This window comes from Tenrec ecaudatus, chromosome 4, assembly GCF_050624435.1.
Source record: "Tenrec ecaudatus isolate mTenEca1 chromosome 4, mTenEca1.hap1, whole genome shotgun sequence".
NCBI classification, from domain to species: Eukaryota; Metazoa; Chordata; class Mammalia; order Afrosoricida; family Tenrecidae; genus Tenrec; species Tenrec ecaudatus.
Window position 1 is genome coordinate 124,414,966 of NC_134533.1, and position 27,573 is coordinate 124,442,538.

Genomic DNA, 27,573 nt, shown 5'->3' on the forward strand with positions numbered 1-27,573 from the left:
TGCTCCGGGGTGGGTGCAAAGGGATCAAATTGTGTGGATTATAACATGACCTTGGGACAAATGACTCACAGTAGAGGTGAAGAATCAATGATTTTGTGCTTGTAAAATTTTTATTAACAGTGCTGGCCATACAGGTAACCCTTGATTATCAATTAAACTAATTGTGGAAACATATAGTCTAAAATTTTCATTGCTGTTACTGCTGCTGCATTTTAAATTGGAAGAAGAAGTGGGGGGCAGTGGGGACACTTCTTTTTGCTTATCCTCAGTTTGTTCCTTATCAGGGAAGATGCAAAGAATAGAGGAAACATTACAAGGTGTAAGAATTGCCTATTGACCAAGAGAACAGGGAATGTTCCAGCATTTTTTGTTGTTTAAGAATTTTACGTCGATCCCTTGGCTCTGCATCAAGTACGAGTGTCTTTATAACCGGTCCCCAGTAAGGGGAGTGTCCTCTTCCTGGAAATTTTGTCTGCAGTTGTTTTCGCTGCAGTCTGTCAGAGCTCCTCTGCTGGAGAGGAAGGTAAGGAACCGGCCACTGCGCTGTGGCTGGACCCTACCCACTGTCACTGAGAACTAAGGCCTGCTCGTTGCAACTTCTTTTCCCACTGGCTTCCAATCCATTAGGACACGTTTTAACTGTAAGCCCAAGGGCTGGGGAATTGAATCCCAAATTGGTAACCCCCAAGGAGTTTCAATTGGTAGAATTGACAGTTGAGAGGGTCTTGTGGGGTGGGGGGAGGGGGAGCGAGATTTAGCCTTATGCAAATAAACTCAAAGCCCTACAACTGTTTTCTATCGTGTTTTTTAATTCCTTTGATATGTGCAGTTGACGTTTTCTCGGTTTCATGCCTATGCTTTGGAAATTGCAGCTACGAACCTTCCAGCCAGGGCTTGCTCTTGTCCCCAACCCCCTCACATCCCCCACCCCAGCCCCCCGCAGCTGCGCAGTGCAGTGCCTCTGAGGGTCCACCTACTACCACGCAGCTGCTGGGTTCAGTGAGAACCCTCCTTTGAACTTCAAGCTGCCTTAAATTCCTGACTCTGCTGCCGGGTCGCATACTTGTTGCTGGGTGCATTTCTGAAGGAGGGATTCTAGACCTACGTCATATGCTGTATATGCGGGGAAAGGGAGGGTGGTTCTGTTACACAACAGAACTTCAGAGGGTTGGCCCAGAGTTCGAAATAGGAACCAAGACTCTTGTTTTATTTGTTAAGAGTCATCGCTTCCCTCTGCTTCTCTTCATTATTCTGCCAATCAGTTTGGGTAAGTATGCCCTATCCGGAGCGCTTTGGCGCCCTGGCACGAGCCTTTTCTTCACTGCTTTAAGCTTAGAAAATCCACCCTGTCCCACCCCAGTCTGTTGCCCACGAGTCTGCAGGGGGTCCTTGTTCCTGACCATCCTCGGCTCTTTGCAAGAAAAGCCCTCTGCATTTCTGTCCATTTAAGAACCGTTTGTCACAATCCGTTCCTGTCCAGTCCAAAGTGAAAACTGAGATGACATGGAAAGCTTGGTTTAGTGGCGTTGTTTTATTGGGGGTGGGGGGATGGGAATGTCATATATACGTATGCACATGCATGGATACATTCCGTTGATATCAGATGGATTATCAATGTGGACACTGATCTGAATAGAGGCAATGGCATGTTTTAAATGGCCATTGAGATGAGCAGAGCTAGCCTAGAAGTAGTCCAGGCAGATGCTTCAGAATCCTTGAGGGTGGGGTTGTACTGCTCAGGAAAAGGGCCTTTCACAGTAGCCCGTGTGTTTTCTAGCCAATACATACTTTTGTGAACCTTTGGGTTCTCAGTAGGTTATTTGCTTCTGGGCATCTGGACCGAAAAAAAAAAAAAAAGGTTTCATTTAATTTTTAGCTTTTCTGCCCACTTTAGCTCCTGAGATATTTTTCAGTGGAAAGCCCCTTGGCAATTCTTGTGATTGCAACTCAGGGCTTCAGTGGATAGACCAGGAAGAGGCGACTCGGGCATCATCTGTTCAGAGTTGTCTGCCCATGGTGTAGTCTATAGTACACAGGTCAAGTAGTTAACTGTACCTGCTCATATGCCAAAGGAGTGAGGTACTAAATATACCTTTGAAAAAGTAGAACCAATGTTGAACACAGACTCAGAGGGCATCAGCGAGTTCTCATGGTGTGGCTTCTTAATAAGCCCCCCCAAAGGCTGGTGGTGTTGGTGTACACAGAGTTTCCTTGGAAGAAACGTCTGATGGTCGGTTACGGCATCAGCATTTGAAAAACCAGTACAGCAGAGTTCTACCTTGACCCACGGAGAGTTGCCCTGAGTCAGAATCAACTAGATGGCAACTGGTGGGAGCAGTGGATCTCACAACTTTACTACCAGTGCTGAGAAGGAGCTTTACCATCCGAATCTTTGCCCCTTTGTCCCAGGATTTTTTTCTCCCTCCAAGCACTAATATTATACATTGGTTGTATTGTTAGGCCGGGGAGTAGCAGAGATGATACCTGTGTTTAAATGGATATTTTCCCAAAGGTCTCTGAGTGCCTGATGTATCTTTGCACAGAAACCCTATGTGAACATGGTGCCCCGATATGGCCTACTCACACGCCGGCAAGAGGAAGGTAAGCCTGATTCTGTGTCCTCTGACATGTGTCTTGACACCTAGCATATCTGTTACATGGCCTGCAAGCATGGAGGCAAGCAGTCCATTAAAATGTGTTGAACTCTGCTCTCTCCCCAGTGCCACTGAAGAGCATTTCTGTAACCTTGTCTATATACGAATTTGTGGCTGGGGTGTCTGCAACTTTAAACTATGAAAATGAGGAGAAATTTCCTGTGGAGGCCTTCTTTATATTCCCTGTGGATGATGACTCGGCTGTCTATAGCTTCGAGGCCTTGGTGGATGGGAAGACAATTGTGGCAGAGTTACAGGACAAGATGAAGGTACTAAGGACGAGAGCATTTCTTCTTTCTTTAATGTGTGCTGTGTACGGTTTTTGTCAAATGAGACCACAGAAAGTTCTGTGCGGAAAGCTCTTTGCTTCACTTTCTTCCCTCCCCTTTTTTCTTAAAATCACTGGAAAAGATAAGTCAATCAGAGGTCTTCAGAATTTATCCATGAGTTCGGCAAAACGAATCCTAATCTTTCTTCTCTGTCCGCTCATGTCTTGCTCAGTCACAGCTTTGATGGCACCTTTTCTTCTCACCCTTCCCCATGTTCCCCCTAGGCCCACACCTCCTACAATGATGCCATCGCACAAGGCCATCAGGCTTTCCTGCTGGAGGAGGACATAAGCTCCAGGGATGTCTTCTGTTGCAATGTGGGCAACCTGCGCCCTGGCTCAAAGGCAGCACTCACCCTGAAGTATGTGCAGGAGTTGCCTCTGGAACCAGATGGGGCCTTACGCTTTGTGCTCCCAGCCGTCCTGAACCCTAGATACTATCTCGCCCGTGAGTACCCTCGTCCCTCTAGATATTAATGGTGCGCCGCATCTAGCTGGGGCAAGAGAACTAAGGTAACTTTTTGTAGGAGGCTCTGAAAACTCAAACTTGAAAATGAAGATGCCTGTGTTTGCGATGGAGACCCTGCCGTATACACTGAGCATGACCGCCACCATCAGTTCTCAGCACGGCGTCCAGAAGGTTGAGTCCACCTGTCAGCTGACTCCCCTTGAGTACCTCGGAAATGATCAGACTACCGCTCAGGTACTGAACCAGAAGAGCGATCGGATTGCCAGTGCCCCAGAAGGTTCTCACAATGCCTTCCGTTTTGTTCTGTAGTTTTCCTCATTCATCCGGAGGGAGTCCCACCGTGTTCTTTTTGTCCATATTTTATGTCCAGCGCCACCCCTCTGTTGTAGCCCCTGTGTTAGCCAGGCTCTTTCATGGAAGAGGTCTGGGACCCTGTGCTCTGACATCCCCTCAGGCAGCAAGTAGTGACAATCTGAATGTACCTCCTTTGCCTGTGCTCCCTCAGATTTCCCTGTATGATGGACACAGGTTTGATCGAGACGTGCAGCTCTTGATTTACTATTGTGAAGTACACACTCCCAGTGTATCTTTGGAAATCGGGAAACCAAAAACAAATGCAGGTATTTTCTCTGTTAAGTCACCTCACGGTGGGGGTGGGGGTGGTGTCATTTTCTTTCTTGAGATTACCCACCAGTTACCTCCACTTTCATTTTATTCAGTAACCAAAAAGCCAAACTCACTGCCATCAGGTTGGTGCTGACTGATAGTGACCCCAAAGGACAAAGTAGAAACCCCTGTGAGTTTTGGAGACTGCAATGTTTTGTGAGAGTAGAAAGTTCCCCGAATTAGCATACATGTGGGCATGCTAAAAAATGGCTAGGTTTAATGACTGTCACGTGGTTGTGCCTTGATAATGGTTGTGAGCACGGTGCAGGGCTGGCAGTGCGCCATTCTGTTGTATATGAGGTACTTGGGGGTGGAGCCCAAACAGTGGCACCTACCATCACCAACATGCCTTGTAGGTAGATTTTAGTGAAAGAGGAGATAAATGAAATGTAACAATTGACTTTAACAATCTACATTTGTTTGAAGATAATAACAAATATTTCATAAGAGGCAACATAGCCAAGTACAAACCTAGTAAAGATGATCAGTTTCTGCAGAAATGCAAATGAAAACATTTACGTTTCATCCTATCACTGATGTTATCATCTAATAATGCCCCGAGTTTTAAAAAGTATCAGGAATTCAACACTCATAGATAGTTTGAGGCCAAATAATTTAGTATCATAATCATTCTGAAAATAAATATTATCATGTATGTTTCAAGAACAGATATTCATATTAAAAATTTCAATTTCAAGGTTTTTACATAAAAAATTAAAGTATGAAGATGCTTCCTGCCATTACTGATCCTAAGATCATTAATTTTCTAGGGATTCTTGACACTTCATGAACTTCTTGAGACATCCTCCTAATTTGTTAATATTAAGGATCACCTAATCTAGTCAAACTCCAGAGAGTGTTTTATAGCACTTAGCACTAATAGTAATTCTAAAGTCAGTATTACTACTTTGGCCCGCTGTTGAGCAACTGCAATTAACAGGTGGAGGACGTAGGTTTTCACTTCCTCCTTACAAACAAGAGAGGTGGGCCTCACAGAGATGAAAATCATTTCGTCTAAGTCTAGTGAACAGATAGCGTGCATGTTATGCGTCTGACTTTGTTCGGGAGCAGTTTAGATCCTACTAAAGGAATTCCACAGCAACCCATCTGACTTCTCAGTGCGGTGCTGTTTCCACTGGACCAGCTGCCTCTCGAAATAGAAAGGCGTCTACCTTATCCATTCAAGGGAGCCTACCTCGCCATTTCATATCTAAACATAAAGGTTGTATGAAAGTTATTTTTCCCCCACCACCACCCCACCACCACCCACCCACCACCACCACCACCACCACCCACCACAAAAAAAAAAAGAAAGTTATTTTTGAGCCAGTTTCTATCAAATAATTGTTGGAAGTCACCCATTTTATTTGAACTCATTTTGGCTATTGGAATGTTCCATCAAGAAGAGATAAGATCATAGCCCGTGCTACGACAGACTGATTTACAAAGCTATTAAACCATAATTCTGGAATCACTTCATGAAAATAGGATATAGGCATTTAGTTCTAGAGCCTTGTGTTTTCTCTGAAGTGGAAAATTAGAGTTGATATCATCTAGTCATCTTACTTTTCCTTTATTTCAATTATAATGTCTCCGTTCCTGTGACAGCTTTCCCTTGCTCACTGTGTTAGTCTGGGTAGACTAGAGAAACAAATCCACAGAAAAGCATATGTATATAAGAGAGAGTTTTATGTAAAAGGTAAGTGTACATTAAGAAAGCATCCAAACCCAGGCCAGTATAAGTCCAACATTAGCCCATATGTCTGACACCGATCTACAAAGTCTTCTTCAAACTCGCAGAACACATGCAAAAATTACGACTGCAGGAGGAAAGCTGAATCAGTGAATGTGTGAGCATCTCAGCACTGGCAGGGGTCCCCACACGGGTGTTAGAGCACCCAGGGCTACATCGGGGTAGGTCCATGTGGCTTCTCCTCAGGGATGTCTCAGGAAGTGAGCCTTGCCAGCTGAAGCAATGAACTAGCTAAGGCAGCTGCACCCTGGCCTGACCATCAGAGAACAAGAAAGGCGAGGCTCACCGAGCCATTTATCTCTCCGCCCTTCAATTAATCCCACATGAGTTTATGGGCCAGGTTGTCACAATAACCCTTAACTATCTCACTCACAATTCCTCATGTCCGGCTTTGAACAGCATTGCCAAATAGGCTAGTTCTTTTGCTCAGATTCCTACACTCACCGCAACATTTCCTTTTGGTTGTGAGAGTATCACGGAACGATGGGGCTACTTGCCTGCTGTACGGCAGTTATTACACGCTCAGCTCTTATGGACATAAGATAGCACACATGAACGTGACTTTTTCCAAAACTGTAACTAAAGATATTAAACAAGGACATAAGGAAAAATTTCCAATGAATTTATTTGAAGAGAAAACTTTTTTCTGCCAATAAATTTGCCTCATTCTATTGGCAAATGCTGGAACATTGTAGTCTAATGTGTCTCATGCATTTGGCTAACTGCCAGGAAACAGCCATGACCTGGTCTCTTCCATATCTGTCCTGCTGCTATTTTATTTATGTGTATATAACGAGCCCTCAAACCCTTTACAATCAGACATAATATAAAGAACTATTATAGTGTTTTAGATTTAAGTTTTTTAAGTTACCAGCTCCTGTAATTTTTTTACTAAAATTTGATTGGGGGGGCCATTAAAAGTCTTGACTCTTTGTACCATATACACTCCTTTTCTGAGCAGATTCTTTGATGGGAGAGAACACTGCGATGGTAAGTTTCTATCCCAATATCCCAGAAGCTCAGCCACCCATTACGTGTGGAGAATTTATCTTTCTCATGGACTGCTCAGGAAGTATGCAGCACCCCTTGAATAAGCGTGAACAATCCAAGATGCGCATAGATATTGCCAAGGTAAAACTTCTTTCTTGCTTCAGGGCCACATGTTCAGTGAGCATGAATCGCGGGAGTTAAGTTAGGGTTCATCTAGATCTGTAGACCTGTTCCTCAATTGATCTACAGCTAACATGGTGACTGAGGCTAATCTTGGAATACAATGAATGTGGAGGGGTGCAGCCCTATATTACTCCAAGTTAGATTTGGCAGTGCCTGTGTGGCTGAAAGGGTCATTGATCACTGGGTTTCCTCATGCTTTCTTACCTTTAGGAGACCCTGATTTTGCTGCTGAAGAGTTTACCTGTGGGCTGTTACTTCAACGTGTTTGGATTTGGATCTACCTATGAATCATTCTTTCAGTAGGTTTCCAAAAAGAGCAGAGAAACTTCCAAAAGCACGAAAAAGGGGGTTAGATTGTTAAGAGGGGTGATTGTGGACTTAACTAGGGATTTGGGGATTTCGGATATGGTTATTTGACTTCGGATGTGTCTCAACACAGGGAGTTAACACTGGGCAAAGTCAAGTAGCTGTCATGTAACTGTGAATATTTGTTTTTCTCAGAGATAGTGTAAAGTACACTCAGCATACAATGGAAGAGGCACTGAGAAAAATTAGACATATGAAGGCAGACCTAGGGGGCACTGAGATCCTGACACCACTCAATGCCATATATGGATCACCCACCATTCCTGGCCACCCCATGCAGGTAAGAACCCAAACAGGTTTCAGAACAGAATAGGAAGATTGGAATCCCTGTACAGTAATCTCTGGCCCTGGGCTATATTTTAAGATGATTGAAATATGGTAATTAATTTTGAGTTTTTCATCCCAATAAAGACAAAAAGATGAAAGGCATTTAATGTACTTCCTCTTTAGTTTCAGTCAGTGATACAGGAAGTTTCCCTGTAAAGACTCACATAAGAATTGGGTTAAACTAAAAGGGGTAGGTACTGAATATTGCCAGGTTTCAGAACAGGCCATGTGAGAACAGCACACGTGATGATGGAGCATGAGGAGTCTGGTAACTGTCCGAAGAGTCATCAGAACCTCTGAAATGGAGTAGTTGGGTTCTTGCAGGGCAGATTCTTGCATTTTAATAATGAGCACGGCCGACTTTGATGGATCTCGTCGTTTTCCAGCTTTTTGTCTTCACAGATGGAGAAGTTACTGATACATTTAGTGTAATTAGAGAAGTGAAGAACAGCAGGAAGAAGCACAGGTATGAAGAAAATTTATTTCTTGATGACTACACGCTAGCGAGTAATGTCATGGCACACGCAGCTTGTGTATCAGTGTTGTCACTGGCATGGCTGTAAAATTGTAGCCCACGAGGAAGCACTTCCTCTAACAGCTGGGCAGAGAAAGACCGAGACCCACAAGCCCTTTACTTGGTATCTACCCTAAAGAACCTAAGAACAAAGCATGAGCACACATATGTGCATGCATGTTGATCACAGTAGCATTCTCAATAGAGGGAAGATGGACATATCCTACATGCCTGTTGGTAGAATGAATAAATAGACTTTGGTCCATACACATGGATGGTTATCTAGGGTAATTTGCTGAGTGAACTCAGTCAATCACAAGAGGACAAATGATGTATGAGGCCACTGGAAATAGACACTTTGATGGTTGCCAGGGGCGGGGGAGGAGGGAAGGAAGGGAGAGCATGTCGGTTAGAGGATAGACAGGAAGTAAGTTGGGTAAAGAGATGATAACAGGCTATAAAGAAGAGAAAAAGTGATCGCTATGGGAGGTTAGATGTTTATCTAGTTTGATCTGAAATATAAATTCTCTGCTTGAGTTACAATAAAAAGTTTAAAGAAAATAGAATACTAGTACAGAGCGTGTTCATTTACCCTCACTTACCTTTCCCCTGGTATTAGCATTCTAAATATGGATTATGTAGATGTCGATAGATACACATAATTATAGAAACAAAAAAGCAACAGTAACTAATCTGCAATAACGGATGTACCGAATTTGACTTAAATCGCAATGTCCTTTACCTAGTCCAGGTTTCACTCAAGAAACGCACATTGCATATATATTTATTTTTCGTTATCTAATGATGTTTATTATGTCTTCCTTAGACAATTGATAGTGCTTATCTTTACAGTATTATAAATGTGTAATCCTGGAAATTATAATAATTAACTTCAAAGAAATACAATTATAAATATAAAAATAAAACTGTGTAAACATTATTAAGTGTATATTTTTTGATACTTACATTCATTTGTTTGGGTTCAAATTGTAGACAGTTGTGGAATATCTGGTAATTCACCTCAGTATTAAATGAGTATATCAGTCACCATATCAATAATACATTTATGTAAGAAACCACAATCTTTGCAGTGATATTGATAAATAGAAATCAATATTTGGATGCTGTGTTCTCATTGCTATTTGACTGTTATTAATTCAAGGCATTTTCAGCAGCCAGAACTAACAAATATTTAAATGTAACAAAGCAAAACAACTGAAGTTTCTACTGCTTGTATAGATAATTCTATGCATTTCTTACTCAATATTTCCTAAATATTAATACTATTTTAAATAATATTTTCCTGGATATTTCTTTCTTCATAGAAATAGGTTTCATTTATCTTTCAATGACCTTATTTAATTTAGAATTTATATATCATTTCTAATAATGTATTTTCAGGTTAAATTTTTATGAAGAATCATGTTTGCAAATAATGATTCATTTATTTCTCTTTTCCTATTCAATACTTATATTTTTTATATTTCTTCTATCATTATTGTTCTAAGTATAAACGTTAATATGTGGAAATTGTTTGAACTGGGTATAAACCTTAATATGTAAAAACAGTTATAGCTGGCATCCTTAATTTTTTGTTTGTACTTCAAAAGAAATACTTCTGATATTGAATTATTTCTGCTAGAGCTATTTTGAAGATTTATCATACTAAGGAGATTTACTTTTATTTCTGTGCTAATATTTCCTTTCTGTTTTTTTTAAAAATAATAAATAGTTGTTGAATTCCGTCAAATATACTTTATGTACCTAATGAAATGACTGCATGATTTTCTCCTTTATTCTCTTAATATGTGAATTTTAATGATTATTGCTAAATATTAGAGCAACTTCATATTCTGAAATTAACTTAAATTAGTTGTGATGTCTTTTAAAAATTTTTAGATTCAATTGGCTTATTAGATTCAGAAGACAGGTTGAGAATTTTTAGATTAATTTCTTTTTAGAAATATTGACATATATGTTTACTTGGACAAGTTTCTTAAATTCTCTTGCCCTTTCCTTATCCACAAAATGAAACATAAACCTATTAGGAACCTTATGATGATTAAATGAGCATATTTTAAAGAAGTTAGCATATTTTTTAGAATATAGAATTTACTCAGATAATACTGGTTACTGTGCCTCTGTTCAAGGAAGTCAATGCTCTCTTTATGTATTCTGGACCATTGTGTTTGTTTTTTCACCATAATATGTTAATTTTATCATGTCCCTCTTTAGTGCCTAGCACTGACCTTTAACCTTTCACAGATGTTTCTCCTTTGGTATTGGAGATGGCGCTTCCACCAGCCTGGTAAAGGGCATTGCTCGGGCAACAGGGGGCACTTCAGAGTTTATCAGTGGAAAGGACAGGATGCAGACCAAGGTGAGAGACAAGTCATGTTTCCTGGGGAAACAGAGTGCCTGTGAAGCTGGGTGGTGGGAATTCTAGGATTCATATTTTTAAACCTCTGTGGCTTTGGGCTCTATTTTGTAGGCTCTTTCAGTCTTATGTATAAAAGTGTCTCTCCTAGTTTCAGGATAAATGGCATATGGCCGTGGGAGCTGGGGTGCTAGAGATGAGATGCTGAAACACAAACATGTGTTTGAGAACAGACCGAGAAACTGGAAGTTTGGATTATCATGACCGAGACTCTGGATCTGTGCTTTATCGCCTCTTTTCCTCCTAGAGTCGTTTTTCATGTAAAGGACACAGGGCAATAGGGAGAAATTATTATAATAAGCACTGTAGATTGGGGGAATGATAAATCATGCTCCATTTGATCTGTATGCATAAGGGGAAACCATCCTCCACTCTGCTTATGTTTCTAAATTCCTCTTTCCCCCAGAATGCCAATTCCTGTGTCTCCAGGGGCTGCTGTTCCCAAACGTTTACTTCATTCATAGTTATGGTATTAAATAGCTTCTGCCTGGTGTCGAGGAAGTGTAATGTTACCCATCTCCCAGTATTGAACGTGACATGTATAACATTCAGCAAATGCTTTCAGTTGCTGCCATTATGTTTGTGATTACGCGGTTCTTTCTCTGCCAGGCTCTTTTGGCCCTGACACGGTCTCTGCAGCCTGTGGTAGAGGAGCTCTCACTGAGCTGGTCTTTGCCTGCCGGTCTATGTGCTCACGTGCTTTCCCCGGAGCAGTCAGTCATCTTTAGGGGTCAGAGGTTGATCATCTACGCCCAGTTGAGTGGGCCGATGACGGTGAGTTCTCATTCTTGCTTGTTTCTCCTTCCTTCCCTGAATCCTGGCAAAGAACATTAGTAAAAGTCAGGACAGTTATGCCTCCTAGACTGTGTTCCAAACCACCAGAGCAAAGCACGTATCTCAAAAACGTGAGTTGCATTGTCTAGTGCATATAAAAGTAATGCTTACGCATAACTTTATAGTCAATTAAGTGTGCAATAGCATTATGAATAAATACTCCAATAATTACTAAAACGTGGCACAGAGACACGAAGTAAACACATACTTTACAAAAATAGCCGTTAGACTTTCTCTATACAAGGTTGCCATAAACCTTTCATTTGTTTTAAAAGAAGTATAGAAAAATAACGTGAAATACAATAAAGCAAAGCACAATACAGTGAGAGATATTCTGGCTATGGAACTTATCCAGAGACCACATATCCCGGAAGGAGCCAGCCTGGCTTCTGCCCTATCACCTCAGGTCCCTGAATTCCCAGACCGCCGGGGTCTTAGTTAGTTTTTTAATGGATGGGGTTGGGGATCTGCTACAGTTATGACTCTTCTCTCGGTGATCTGTCCTTTCCATCATACCTATTTTTCTCTGATTTGTAGTCAACAGAGGCAAGAGGAGAAGTATGCCTCAAGTACACACTTCAAGGCAAGAGTTTTGAGACTAAGGTAGCATTTCATCTGCAGCCCAAATCTGATGCCAAGTGAGAATCCAGGTTTCTTTTGTTACTTCCTTCCTTTGTTTCTTTTTTGTCTCCAAAGCCATTTTATTGGGAGCTAATACCGATATCATATCATTGACATCAGCTCCCCTTTGTACTTCCTCCACTCCCCCACCCCCACCACCGTACCCCCAGAAACCCTTATTCTACTTTCTGTCTATAAAGGTTCATCAATCCTGGGTTTCATATACTGAAAAACAGAAAGGCTTATAACAAGAATTCAAGAGGGTTAGTCCTCAGTGACAAAATATATCTGAGATACCCCGATATGAAACACACAAGCACACACAGAGAGATGTTGAAAACCAGATAAGACCCAACATGCATCAGAGGGGGGTGGTGGTCACTGGCAAGATGTTCACTGCTGAAGTCAGATTTATCGCTTTGATCTCCTGTGGTCAGCTCTCCAGTTTCTTCCCATCTTTTTATTATGGACAGAGGCTTTTGTCCAGTGTAGATCGCACAAATATTCTTGGGCTTCCACCGTCATCCCTAGCCCTCTGCAAACTAGACTCTCCCAGTTTAGGCTCTGATGCCATTCCTTCGTTCGGTTTCAGATGATGATTTACATTCCTGCCATCATGAAAGAATCCATTGTTTTCCCAAAATGACATCTCTCCTATAACTCACCTAAATCTTCTCTCTCCCTTTATTTGGCTTGTCTCCCCCTGTTCCATCCATAACTTCTGAGGACCCCGAATAAGGGCACATAAATATTCCATAAGTCACAGGAAGTTTTTTGTTCCAGCTTCATCATTCACCGCCTTGCTGCCAAGTCTTTGCTTCAGATAAAGGACATGGGCTTCAGACAGACTCCAGCAAATGATAAGAAAGAAGTGTTGAAGATAAGCCTTGAGTGTGGAGTCATAAGCTCCCACACAGCTTTCATTGCCATCAACAAAGATCTCGATCAGCCAGTTCAGAGGCCCCTGGTCCGCAGGGATATTCCAAGGCCACTTCTGATCAGTTCATTTGCTTCAATGCCAAGAGGTTTTGGACGTGGTAAGTTTGATGGCCAGGCTAGCTAAGCACATTATGTAAAGGAATGGATCATAAAAGAGCCAAAGTTGCCCCTTTCCCCTGTCTCTCCCCATATAGGATTGTTAGCTGGTGGAAAAGTATTCTGTCTTAGGGAACTATGCTATTCCACAAAATGACCAAATGAAACAAAACAAGGAAACATTAATATATCAAAGAAAGTACATAAACACTGAGCAGTCAAGTAGTCTAAATCAGAAGCTGATTTATCTTCCTATGTGGATTCTAAAACCTCTCCAGATGATCACTGGTCTCACGTTGTAGAGGAAATCTGTGATATCAGTCACTTGAGTAAATGTGATCGAGAAGTTGACAGTAGTGATGATATGTGAAAGGTTACACAATGTATGTAGAGGAGTAATCATCTGGATTTTGTATTAAAGACTAAAGAGATTGCTAACCCTGACTCCCAATTTAGGGTTAGCGGGTGTGGTAAATTCAGCAACAATGATTTGTAAGGGATACAGTGAGAGTCGTCCTAGTTGGAGAGCCAATTCAGTTTAAGTTAGCAAGATAATTCTAGGAAGCTGTGTGCAATCAGACAGGATATGGAATTGGTTGCTTGGTGTGTATAAAATGTTAAGAGGATATGGTTGAAAGGATGAGGGTGTCTGTGGGATGTTGCCTCAGAGGAGAGGACGGGACAGCACAAAGAAGATGCTGCCTGTAGCTGATGTGGATGGAAAGAAATATGCCTGTAACATCAGGGGCCTTCCCTCCTCCTGGAGGAACAGGGGTTTCTCTGTACATGTCTGTGCTCGTGTCTTTCAGCTTCTCCGCAGGGCTCATCTCTGGGGAACTCTGTCTGCAACAAGACTCGTCAGCCACGGTTCTGTGGAAGCGGGAGCTCTGATGGCCACTCTAGATCAATTAGTTTCAGGCAAATGTACGCTCTAAGTAAGCATCTTTCCAGAAACTTTTTTCTCACCAGTGTTTGTCTGTCACATATATAGGAGTAGTCAAAGCCCAAGGTCTTGGTGGTAAACAAAAGAAGAAATGCATGTCTCTCAGAGAGATCTCTCCTGAGATGGGAAGGACTCCTCCTTCTACCAATATGACCAACTTGGAAACTCAGCTGGAGGGTGAAGGTGGGCCTCAGCTTCTTCCATGACCCTTGCCAACGGAAGAACTAATTTTCCATGCTCTGCACTCTTGTGGCTTTCTCTACCCAGTTGGTAATCCCTTTGAAAAATTGAAGTCAGAAGTTGAGAAGTCATCCATCATAGATTTGTCATAGCCCGCCTGAGCCAGGTCCCTGAAGCCTGCTGCTCTTCCATTGGAACAGGGCTGAGTCCTGGTTAAGCAGACTGCCTTTGACGGCCTGCCTTACACGGTTTGTCTACAAACCGGAGTCTTTTTATTTCTCTCTGCCACTTACTCTTTGCTCAACATTCTTTGCCTGCAACTTACGAGGACTGCACGGTCTAAAGGGGAATTCAGAGCTTTCTGTTTTCATTTATTATGAAAATTCAGAAACTTTAATTCTCTTTTTGGAGCCTTGGTTCTCAGTTGTACACCAACCCACCTCACAGGGCTTGTGAGAACTTTCTTATATTACACAGAGTAGGTTCTCAGTATGCGTTTATCATGCCCATGCCATAACATCCCTCAAAAAAAAAAATCACCTCCAAGATTTCTCTCACTTTGTCCTGTGATCTCTTACCAAAATCCTGTTGGATATTATAAATCAATCACAACAAATAGGATTAGTAGCTTATTAGAGGCCAGCCTTTGCTCTAGATAATTATGTTTTCTCATGGATTGGGAATCACTGTCTTCTATTTTTCAAATGGGAGCCCTGGTCCCATAGTGGGGTAAACGTTGGACTGCTAACTGCTAAGTCAGCATTTCCAGACCACCAGCCACTACCACTGCTTGCAAGAGATGAGGCTCTCCACTCCCTCAGAGAGTTCACGGTCTCAGAAACCCACAGGAGATGTTCTGCCCTGTCCGAGAGGGTCACCATGAATCAGAATTGACTCGATGGCAGTGAAAATGTTGTTCATTTTACAATGAGGAGGTTCACATCTGTTAAATGATTTTATACTTTGTTAGAAGTGCTGAGATTTGAACTAACATTTGAAATTCAGCACCCCTTTTTATGTTACAATAGTGCTTTTTTTCCCCAGTTAATTTTGTATTGTTTTACCTACTACTTTTTTATATTTCTCTGAGTTCCTCATCCTACATCAGAGATAGCTAAATGCAAGATCTGGCTTAGGAGGATCGTGTGATCTTTAGGCAGTTTCCAGGTCCCCAGGATTAGACTACTTCTTTATATCTGCTTTCTGCTGATAATTTTAATAATTTAAAGTCAAACTGTATGCATATGGATTTCTAAAAACCTTTAAAGCAAGGCTAGATAAGACTTTTAAAGAGCATAGCCCTGGCTTATTTCATATCCCATATTTTCCATTGTTCAAAAACAGTCCCTCTGGAATTAGTATGTAACCTGAATGGCCTGCATCGTCACAGGGAATCAGGTATGCTTAACATGGGTTTAAGAAGGCTTAAAGTGGGAATCTTGCCAGAATCTGCTAAACTTTATACACTTCCTTCAGCTTATCTCTCTGAATGCAAAATCCTCTCGGGTGATTAGCTGGGAAATATTTCAATAATTTCCTGTCACCTTTTCCCGCCCACCCACAGTCTTTGAAGAGAATCGGCTTGTGCAGCTGATTTCCCTCCAGAAGGCAGATGGTTCTTGGGATCTGAATGAGGGTTTAGCGTTGGTACTAGGTTTTAGTGTGGAAGACCTGCTGGCCGCCTTTCCTTTCAAGGTGAGATACCAAGCACAAAAATGAATGTTGCATGTTGTGTATACATGTGTATGTGTGTTTAAAGTGATGGACAGTAATAAAAATTGTGAATTTATCAGGACATACCTGAAGTAAGAGAATGTTGGTTACTTTATACTATTCTGTATTATCTACAGTATCATTTTAAAAATGCAAATGCCTTTTTCACAAGTATACTACATCAAACTACAGGCAGACATTTCATATTTGTGCTCTATTTCAAGAAAGGTGACCCAACAGAATGTGGAAATCATGGAACATTACCCTTAATATCACATATTAGAAAAAATTTCTATAAATAATTCAATAATGGCTGCAGCATATGTTGACAGGATTCCCCCAAATTCAAACTGGTTTAAGAATGAGACGGGGGAAGGGATATCAATCCTGGTGTCATATGGTTCTGGGCTGGAAGCAAGAATACCAGATGTCTTAATGATCATGCACATGAAACATTTGACTACGTGTATCATAAAGCCACCAGCAGCACCTATGACTAGTACGGAGAAGAATGAGGGATCCAGAATACTCCATTATGCTCTTGCAGGTCCTAGGCCCGATCCAAGACACAGTCATTCAGAGGGAACAAGAGAACACTGTGCAGTTTCATTTCAGGGAATAGTGAGTGTGTCAGGGTTGTGTCCTTTTTCCAGACTCAGAAAATAATTTGAAAAGCTGAAGTATATATAGGAAAACATACCATCTGGGTTGGAAGAAGGCTTATTAACAACTTTCGATATGTAGGTGACACAATTTTTCTTGCTGAAAGAAAGGAGGACTTAAGGCACTTCCTGATGGAGATCAGGGCCTACCACCATCAGTATGAATTGCAACTCAATGTAAAGGAAATAAAAGTCATCATTGGGCCAATAGACAACATCATGATAAACAGAGAAGAGATTTAAGTTGTCAAGGATTTCATTTTCCTTAGATTCACGGTCAATGGTCATAGGCGCAGCCGTCAAGAAACCAAGCTATATATTTCCTGCCGTAAATCTGCTGCTCAGATTTCTTTAAAGTACCGAAAGTCAGGGCTTTCACTTTGAAGACTACAAGAGTATCTGATCCAAGCCATGGATTTTTCAATCACCTCATATGCATGTGAAAATTGGACAACGAATAAGGAGGACTGCGGAACAACTGATGCATTTGAATTATGGTGCTGGTGAGGAATACTGGAAATACCGTGGACTTTGTCTCAGAACAACCAAATTTGTCTCAGAATATACCTTAGAAGTAAGTATAAGTCAGTCTTTACCTCACATTCTTTGGGCACGTTGTCAAGAAAAACCTGTCCCTAGAGAAGGACATCAAGCTTGGTCAAGTCGAAGAGCAATATAAAAGGAATACACGTGGATCGACACGGTGTCTGCAACAGTGAGTTTAAGCATAAACATTGTGGGCATGGTGCAGGATTGGACAATGTTTTACTCTTGTACATAGAGTTGTTATGGTTCAGAACCGACTTGATAGCACCTAACAATGGCAACATGTCTTTTAAGTGCCTGGATTTATTGGTTGACATGTGGCATAGTGGATTATGCATTGGGTTTTTGACTGCAAGGTTCAAATCCACCAGCCACTCCCCAGGAGATAGATGAGACTCTCGACTCCTGTAAAGAGTTCCTTTCTCAGAAACCCCAAGGGACAATTCGACTCTATTCTATAGGGTTGCTATAAGTCTGATTTAACTCTATGGCAGATTAACAACAGCAACATGTATCTTACATGTCTGGATTTATTAGATAAGTTACCATGCCAAAGAATGAAATGCTGGGCTGTCACAGGTCTCTTTCTTAGTGAATCCAAGCACTTAATGATCTTTATTATCTTTTTCCAAGTAATCAAAAATTATCTTTATTTTTTTACCATCACATCATAGAATTACAATTCAAGGCACATATGTAATTAAAATTTTTCTAATACCCATTTTATTTACTTTTATAAAACTAAATATAAAGATCAGAAATGATGTTAACATTATTAAGTGATCTGACCTCTTTATTTTAATTTTTGAAAAATGAAACAAGAAAATAATATATTTAGTGATAGTTCATGAAAATAATTTTACCTCTATTTTTACTTATTTTTAAAATGAAAAACAAAATTACTATTACAAACGTTAAAGCTTCAATAGTGCCTTCCCAGTATACTTGCCAATTAACCGACCAAAAATAGCTGGATTTCAATTAAGCACTTTTAAAAGAATTATATAATGGGTAATGAAAACAAGTTGAAAATCCAAGTTAGAAATTGTTTTCATACCTGAAATAGCTTTTTATAAACACTAAACATCATTCTAATCGGGAGGTAAATATTTTTATTAAATTTCATAAATAAATTGCCTGCAAAAGACCAAAATGAAATTTATTGCCATGGAGTTGATGGCAATTCATAGTGACCCTTCAGGGCAGGACAGAACTGCCCCTGTGAGCTTCCAAGACCTTATGGGAGTAGAAAACACTGTCTTGGGATCTCACTATCAGTAGGAGCTATGAGTGAAGTGTATCCTCTGGACGCTGAGACCTCCGGGATCTAGAAGACAGCTGCGACAGCAGAGCAGCAGCAGCAGCAAACCCAGGAGACAGATCATGAAACAGTGTTGCACTTCACTCCAAATAGAGTGGAGCCTTCATGGCTCCAGCAACAGAGCAAGAAGAGCCGAGTGTCGGGAGGCTGACTTGTGGAGTAGAAGGCCACTGGGCACTTCACTGAGGGAGCCGGGCTTGCTGACCCACAGAGTGAGCTGAATACCTTGGGATGAGGTTTGTGGCAGACTGGCATGCCCTCTGGGCCTTTCCTAGAAGCCCTGAAAGAACTTTGTAACATGCCCCGATGAACAACTCTTTCATGAGCATTTCTCACTTGTATTGCAATCTGTTAACCTCTTTAATAAACCCTTGAGTCAAGGGGGGGGGGCGATGGAGGATGAATGAAAAGAAAAGAGGGAGCTGTCTTTCTCCCATGGAGCAGTTGGTGGTTTTGAACTCTTGACCTTATAGATGGCAACCTCATACTACACCTTGCAGAAATTTGTATTATGACATCGGCTAATCACCTGGGGGATGTTTGGAGGTTCAGTCAAGGACTGTGTGGATGGTTGCAATGGATTAAAAACTTCGGTCCCTTTTTCCTGACTACTGAGAACTTAGCACTCTGACTTGCAAGTAGCATAAAGTGGCACCAAGAGACCAAGTGATCGTGGTTCACAGGAGTTTGGGAAAATGATGAATGAGGAGAGAAAAGAATGGAGCTATTTACTTCTCCTGAGGGACTTCCTGCCCAACATGGAAACGTCACAGGCATTTCTATCTATTATACAGAATATGGATTCTTCAAGCTGGGCAACCGTCCTGGCTCTGATTTGGCTGCACTGCAATGGTAAGGAGCTGCAGAGTGAGTGGGACCTGCTGGCACGGAAGGCAGTGGCCTGGATTCATATCAATATAGGTAAGAACACAACTCTGGCACCTACTCTTCTTGGGAGTCCAGCCATCTTTCCAGTTTAGAGCCTCTGGGTCTGAGGGACAGATAGAATCCCACGGTCACATCCCCAGTACATGGTTGGTTCAGAGCTTATTTTGTTCTCCAGGCCAATTCTTTCTTTGACAGAAATGGAAGTGAGGCAATGGCACCTAAGATTTATCATATCATGGTGCTGAGTCTTTCTGGGAACAAAGGAGAATCTAGACAGGAAGATGCCAGGAGATTTGAGAGAACGCAGCGAGAGATGCTTAGGGAAGTTTAAGGGGCATTCAAAGTTTCCCCGCTTCTCTCTTTGCTGGGTGGCATTTGTGATTCATTGTTTTGCTGTCACCGCAGGCCCTGCCATCCATCAGCTTTTGGAAGCTGCTGCTGACCTCCTAAAGTCAACTGTGGATCCTGAAAGAATCATCGCCTCCTGAGGATACCAAACGGAAACACAAGTGCCCCTGCTCAGCGATGCTCCTTCCATTGATCTTTCTTCTGCTGTGGTGGATGTTAGTGTTTTATACCATTTCCACCAGTGCTTTCACCTAAAAGGAAAGGGTAAACACCCAATACGCTCTCTCTGTTTCCGCTCCCCCGTGACTGTGGTCTTTCTTTCTGGAATCGTGTTTTCTCAGACAAATGTGGATAGCCCCAGAACTTGTTCTCTTTCTTGGGCTAGTTTCAAATTTTCAAAGACAGTTAATGTTTCTTCCAACTGTCTTCTTAGTAGTAAAGGAAAATAAATGACATGAACTAAAGGTTGCTGTATCACTGCTAGGGAAAGCCTAAACTAGAGAACTTGCTTCATTGTTTCTGTCACTCACCAGGATAAGATAGTGAACCATGCAGTGGGAGATGAGGTTGATAGCAAACATCGGCATCAGTGTAGCCAAGTCTCAGATGCACAGAGAGATAAGACTCAAAGGGTCAGTCGTAGTTGGCACCATTGGAGACCTTCCTGACTGGATTTGCTTGGAAAACTAGCTTTTACTACATGCCTTTCCTCCAACTTCCTGAGAACTTTGAGTTAAGATGTATCTATTGAAAACAGATGTTTCTCCTTAATCAATTTGTTGACCCTTGTAGCCTATACATACACTCTATCCTAATGAAAATGACCCTATTTATGTGTTATCATAAAATACTTGTTTATCAATAATAAAATGTCTATTGGTACCCTGTATTTTGTTTTGTAAATCATACATTGGATCTGCATATATTTTATTATCCTTCTTTCTTTCCCAAAGTTTTGAATACCCTTACTGTTGACACTGTATCCTGAGCCCCTGTCTTCTGGTGCATGCTTATTTCACTTTTTAAGATGATGAATGCTAAAGTACTTTAGTAAGAAAAGCTTCAGCATCCTAAATAGTTATGTTATCATGGTCAACTGATTTAAAACTTGTGGAGTTTAGTATGTGCATTAAAGAAATTGAGATATTGAAGATGGTTATGGCTCATTCTATAAATTTGCTCTTAAATACTCAAGAACTCTTATTTGATCCTCAATACTGTTTACTCAGGCAGAGGATGGTTCAGTGTACTTGATGCACTGGCTTAAGGAAGAGTCTCATCACTTGCATAGTAGAGTTTGATCTAAGACTGCAATGTCTTCCTTCTGTCTTTGATTATGGCAGGGTGTCAATTGTGGTACAAGATTCTGGCATGACTGTGTATTAGACTTGGTCCTTCAGAGAAGCAAAGTCAGTGAAGCTTATATGTTCTTGTATTTAAACAGAGACATGTGGAGAAAGGGCTCCCACTGATGTAGGAAATGGTAAGTCAGTCCAGGTCATGTCAGTCAGATGGAAAACTGGAGATTTTTCTTAACTAACTTAGCTGTGGGGACTGATGAACCAGGTATCAGAAGGATCACAGATGCTTCCTAGTATCGGCAGCCAATATGACAGGAGGTCAAATAACCAGAAGCATGATCCAAACCTAGCAGAGGTGAAATTTCCCATGGAGTCACCTTAAGAAGGAGAAGGCCACACAACCTAAGAATCTTTCTTCCAATTACATCATGTCTGTGACCTAATTAAGGCAGCTGCCTTCCACCACAGCTGCTGGCTACTCAGAGTTCGGTTCATTGTTTTAGATCCATCATAACATTCATGACACCGTGTTAAATTGCATCGTGGGAGATTGTTGGCAAACCACTGAAAACACTGGCTCAGCCAAGTTCACTCAAGACTATCCCAAGCCTGACGTTTGTAAGAAATGCCCAAGAACGATCGTATTAGAACCTACATTTTAATAAGATCCCCAGGTGGGTTGCATGAACACAAAATTTTGAGAAATAAAGGCTTACTGTTTTTGTTGAGCGGATTCGTTTCTAAGTTTGTGCCATCTAGATAGGTCCCTGAGGAACCCTGGTGAGGTAATGGGCTACACGTGGAGCTGTTAACAGGCAGGTCCTCAGTTTGAAACCACCAGGAGAAAGATGAGGCGTTCTGCTCCTGTATCGATCTATAGCCTCAGAAACTCAAAGGGGCTGGTTCTACCCTGGTCCTGTAGGGCACTATGAGTCCCAGTTGACTCCATGGCGGTGAGTGAGGGAATGGCAGAGTGAGCTACTCCCTACTGATGTACAAGCAGCATCAGACAACTTCTCCAAAACTACTAAACGTGTACAGCTCCTCTGCTCACAAGCTGGCCTTGTGTGCTTATTATACAGGACATTAGCAGTAGATTCAACTCTCCTCCTTCTCTCTCCTCCTCCTCCTTTTGCATCAGCACCTTTTTCCTCATCCTCATCCTCCTCCTTCATACCTTTCAACTGTAGGCAGGCTAGGCCTTGAGGACCATACAGGAACTTCTGAAGCAGCGGTTCTCACCCTGTGGGTTGTGACCCCTTTGGGGGTCAAACGACCTTCTCACGGGGGTCGCCTAATTCATAATAGTAGCAAAATTATAGTGATGAAGTAGCATTGAAAATAACTTTGTGATTGGGAGGTCACCACAACATGAGGAACTGTGTTAAAAGGTCGCAGCCTGAGGAAGGTTGAGAACCACTGATCTAAAGCAAAAGAGCCGTGTCACTTATGCCACCTTCCCTAAATGCAGGACAAATTACAATTTAAACTAGCATGGATTTTTTCTATTTGAGCTTCCATAAGCTTAAAGGTGCCCACTGCAATTTCTTAAATCTAAACAAAACCAACATTGTAATGTAAAAGCCTTTTAGCATATTAATCAAAGCCCCATTTCAAGACATGCTGAGTGTTTCAAGAAAATAGAATGGACCATTTGTGATCTCAAGATTGAGGCAAGGATCAAGAAGATCCTCCTGACTCCGGTTGGTTCTCTCTGCCCTGCAGTTGTTTCCTGACTGCTGCACCGTTAGCTGTAGGAAAGAAGATAGCCTTCATTGTCTCAAGAGTCTTCCTGGAAACCTGAACCAGACACATTCAAAGGAAGGTACCTGGCTTTACAAAACACAGTGCATATATTCCTCAGTTCCAAAACAGTCACATAATTTAGCATCTGCTCTGACCCTTCCAATTTGCAGGCATTTTAAAAAGCAGTTCACCTCCTAGATACATCTGAATGACCAGAAGAAAACAAAACAATAAAAACTCATGCGATGAACTAAATTTTTATATCTTGTTTCAATTCTATCTAGTTTTTCTCTGCATACGTTGATGGCCTTTTAATAGATGATTCAATTTCAGGATTGTTCAATCTCAGAAATTTACTCCTTTTTCACTCTATAGTTTTCCTCTTTTTTATTTTTTAATCATTTTATTGGGGGCTCGTATCATTCTTATCACAATCCATACATCCATACATTTTGTGAAGCACATATGTACATTTGTTGCCATCATCACTCTCAAAACACTTGCCTTCTACTTGAGCCCTTAATATCTGCTGCTCATTTTCCCCCTCCCTCCCCACTCCTCCTCCCTCATGAACCCTTCATCATTAATAAATTATTATTATTTTGTCATATGTTACACTGTCCAACGTCTCCCCCCACCTTCTTCTCTGCTGTCCATTCCCCCCAGGGAGGAGGTTAAACGTAGATTCTTGTAATCAGTTTCCCCTTTCTACCCCACATTCTCTTCACCCTCCAGGCATCGCCACTCTCATCACTGGTCCTGAAGGAGTCACCTGTCCTGGATTCCCTGTGTTTCCAGTTGCTATCTGTACCAATATGCATCCGCTGGTTCAGCCATATTTGCAAAGTAGAATTGGGATCATGATAGTGGGGGGGGGGAAGCATTTAAGAACTAGAGGAAAGTTATATGTTTCATCGTTGCTACCCTGAACCCTGACTGGCTCATCTCCTCCCCACAACCCTTCAGTAAGGGGTGTCTGGTTGGCTACCAATGGGTTTTGAGTCTCCACTCTTACTCACCCACATTTTCAATGATATGATTTTTTGTTCCTTGATGCTTGATCTCTTCGACAGCTCGTGGTCACACAGGCTGGTATGTTTCTTCCATGTGGGCTTTGTTGCTTCTGAACTAGATGACCACTTGCTTATCTTCGAGCCTTTAAGACCCCAGATGCTATATATTTTGATATCTTTTGATAGTCATAGCAAGATAGGCGATGAGTGAGAACACAGCTATGACAACAAAAAAGGAAACCAATTACCCATAGAAGAATAAATTAATTAAAAGAAAAAAATTTTAAAGAAAGAAAAACCTGTAAATAGATAAAGGTCTGATTTTTTTTATATCTAGCATGTCCTTCAGTCAGGTCCAATGGGGTACCATGCTTTGACCCCCGAGTCTGTCCTTTGTACTCGCTTGGGGGCTCCCTGCTCTGCTCCCATGGTTGCTCTGCCTCATGCTTTTAATGGTTTACCTCAGTGTCATGGGGTCAGTATAGTTTTCCGCTTTATCCCTGATCATTTTGGTTTTTCTGAAATTAATACAGCTACTCTTGATATGGTGGCACAGAGGGTTAAACTTTGCATTGCTAACTTCAACTTCAGCAACTCAGCAACACATCGTGATGGCGTGTACTCCGATAATGACATATGATAATAGAAACACAAATGAGCTGTTTATAGAGTCAATATGATTTAGAATCTATTTAATGGATGTGAGTAACCACATCTTTCTGCTGATCAGTGTTAGCAGGCTGTATCTTTCTGAATCTCGATATTTAACCTGTGTAAGTCTATATGGCTGGTGAAGGAGAGAGGCAATGAAAAAGAGGAAGGTCCTCAAGGAGATAGATTGAGCCAGTACTTAGAGCAATGATGCAAGCAACAGGAGTAGTTGTGAGAGTAGCGCAGGAGCAGACAGTGTTTTTCCCTGTTGTGTACAGAGTTGCTATGGGTTGGAAACCAATAGCTAGTACCTCACAATAACAATGACGTCGATTCATATTTAAAATGGATTTCTTATTCACAGTATATAATGGATCTGGCCTTAAAAAAACACCACCCTGAGCATTTCTGTCTGAATTTGTATAATTAGAACATGTCCACTTCAGAAAATTATTGATATAGATGCATTGATGTTCACTGTATTTTCTTTTTCGATTTGTTATATTGACTTATTTTCTTCTTTTTCTATTTTCTCTATTTTTTAAAGCATTTTAATAAGATGTGGGTGAAACTTTACAGAGAAAATGAAAAGATATCCAGAAAGTTTACAGAGGGAAAAGAAAAGAGTGCATAAGCACAATACTATAACGTTGTCTAGATCCCACTTGAACTGAGAGACAGTCTCAAGTGTGTGATTGACATAGTGAATCCCGAAGTTGTGACTGGCCAAGTTATGGTGTGCAGTCATCTCATATGCCTGTGAATTCTAGATAATGAATAAAGAATACTGAAGGAGAATTGAGGGAATGACAGCAAGGACATGATACATGGAGAAAACAAAAATTCCTTTAAAATGTAATAAAAAGAAAAGGGCAAAATCAATATCAAAAGAGACTCTGAAGCTTCCTCTTGAATGTGAGCTCACTAAAACAAGAGGGAGCCCTGGTGAAGCAAAGGAGGTGAACGGAAGTTTTCAAAGGATTTTCTAGAAAACAAAGGACTATATGAAATATAGAAAAACTTGGTGCTAGAAAGCCAAAAGGAAAAACCACGCTTTGCAATTCTCAAGCTAAAAAAGTTAAGAAAAAACTTGTCCTCAAGTTGCAATATTGAAGCATTCTATGGGCAGAATATTGAAAGATGCAGAAAGTATCCAAAGAAAATGGAAGGAATAGATAAACTCTTTGTCCTTTCAAAGAATAGGTTAAACTTCACCCTTTTCAGGAGTGAGCAGATGATTGAGAGCCAGTGGTATTCCATGAAGGAAGAAGTCCAAGTTGCACTAAAAGTACTCGTGAAAAACCAGGCTCCGGGAATTGGCAGGATGCCAATTGTAATGTTTGAACCAAGAGTTGCAGTGCTGAATGTGCTCATTCATCTATGCAAGGAACTTAGAAGACAGCTACCTGGCCAATCAATGGGAAGAGTTCCAAATTCATATTCACTCCAAAATAAGGTGATCCAACAGAATGTGGAAATTGTCAAATAAGACCACTAATAAACGCGTGCAACTAAAATTTTACAAATGATAAACCAAAAACAGTTGCAGAAGTATCAAAGGATGGATATCATTGTGATGCCAAATTAATTTGGACTGAAAAAAAGAAAATAGAAGAAAGATATTTATAAGTATTTCATTGGCTTTGAGAAGTCTTTGGACTGGGTGGATTATAACAAATTATGAATAACATTGGGGAATACTTATTTATGCTCATTGTAATGCCTAATTGTATTCTTGGCCTGAATATCGGCCACACGGCAGTCCTTTGAACAGGATGAGGGAGTACTACGTGTTTTCAAATCAGGAAAAGGGTGCAATCCGGGTTGTATCCTTTCACCACACTTACTCAATCTGTATGTTGAGCAAATTATCTGAGAAACAGTAATATATGAAGAAGAAAGTGGTTAGCAGGACTGGAGTTAAACTCATTAACACCTGGGATAGTCAAATGACATAACCTTGGATGCTGAAGGTGAAGAGGACTTGACGCACTTACTGACTGATGAAGACCATCGACTGCAGCCTTCAGTTACATTTCACATCAAGAAAGTAAGTCCTCACACCTGGACCGGTAAGCAACATCATGATAAATGGAGAAAATATTAAGGTTGTTAAATATCTCATTGTTCTGGGATCCAAAATCAATACACCTGGAAGCAGTCGTAGGAAAATTAAACTACGAATGGCATTCGGCAAACCTGCTGCAAATGACTTCTTTAAAGTTTTTAAAAAGCAAAACTGTTACTTAGGATCAAGTTGTGCCTGACTAAAGAGCAGGGATTTTCAATTGCCTTATAAGCATGTGAATTCCATATGGGTAAAAATAAAAGACGTAAGGAGAATTGATGCCCGTGAGTTAGGGTGTTGGTGAACAATATCAAATACATCATGGATGCCTGAAAAAAAGCCCAACCAATTATGTCTTAGAAGTTCTTTTAGAGTGCGGCTTAGAAATAATGATAGCAAAACTTGTCTCATTACCAGGAGGACTAACAAAATAATTTTTAAACCATGTTAAAATATTTATTATATCATTCAATGTTAGAACTGCAAAAGAACTGAAATACTATGCATCATGTAGCATCGGGAAATTGTACCGTCCTTTTGGAAATCACAATCACTAAAAGTGGTCATGCCCTTTGGCCTGGTAAAAAAAGAAAAAGATATCATGCTTGGTAAAATAAAGGGTCGGCAAAAGAAGAAGCCCCTCAATAGGATAGAGTGACAGAGTGTCTATAACAATTAATTGAAACTAAGGATTGTGAGGCAGACATAGGACCAGGCAGTGTTTGGGGTTGTTGTTTTGTTGTTGTTGTTGTTTTTGTATGTAGGATCATTATGGGATGGCATTAATTAGCACCAGGTGGCACAGTGATTATGAGTTGAGCCGCTAACTGAAAGTTCAGCAGTTTGAAACCAGCAGCCACTCAGTGGGAAAAAGATAGGGCTTTCTACTCCCATTAAGAGTCACAATCTAGGAAACTCACAGGAAGTCCTACCTTGTCCTATAAGGTCGCTGTACTAGTAAACTTTATTTTGCTAACTAGGCCTCCATAGGAAAATGTGGGCAGAATTTAATCAGG

At 41.0% G+C, this 27,573-nt stretch overlaps 1 protein-coding gene across 5 annotated transcripts; it reads left to right on the top strand.

Moving 5' to 3' along the window:
• Positions 1 to 417: 417 nt before the first annotated feature.
• Positions 418 to 20,920, top strand: VWA5A (von Willebrand factor A domain containing 5A). Of its 5 annotated transcripts, XM_075546745.1 has the most exons (19): positions 446 to 523; positions 1,219 to 1,267; positions 2,544 to 2,601; positions 2,721 to 2,923; positions 3,208 to 3,430; positions 3,510 to 3,685; positions 3,957 to 4,071; positions 6,832 to 7,001; positions 7,254 to 7,342; positions 7,545 to 7,689; positions 8,123 to 8,202; positions 10,516 to 10,630; positions 11,297 to 11,461; positions 12,059 to 12,159; positions 12,926 to 13,179; positions 14,169 to 14,303; positions 15,865 to 15,995; positions 19,337 to 19,463; positions 19,836 to 20,920. In XM_075546745.1, exons 3-19 carry the CDS (start codon positions 2,559 to 2,561, stop codon positions 19,916 to 19,918), a joined length of 2,355 nt encoding a protein of 784 aa, XP_075402860.1. In that variant the 5' UTR covers positions 446 to 523; positions 1,219 to 1,267; positions 2,544 to 2,558; the 3' UTR covers positions 19,919 to 20,920. The 5 variants fall into 5 exon arrangements, with proteins under 5 accessions (XP_075402862.1, XP_075402859.1, XP_075402860.1 ...); XM_075546747.1 differs by lacking the exons at positions 1,219 to 1,267; positions 14,169 to 14,303 and adding an exon at positions 13,987 to 14,112 and having other exon boundaries at positions 418 to 523; XM_075546744.1 differs by lacking the exon at positions 1,219 to 1,267 and having other exon boundaries at positions 418 to 523; positions 19,836 to 20,919.
• The last annotated feature ends 6,653 nt before the right edge of the window (positions 20,921 to 27,573 follow it).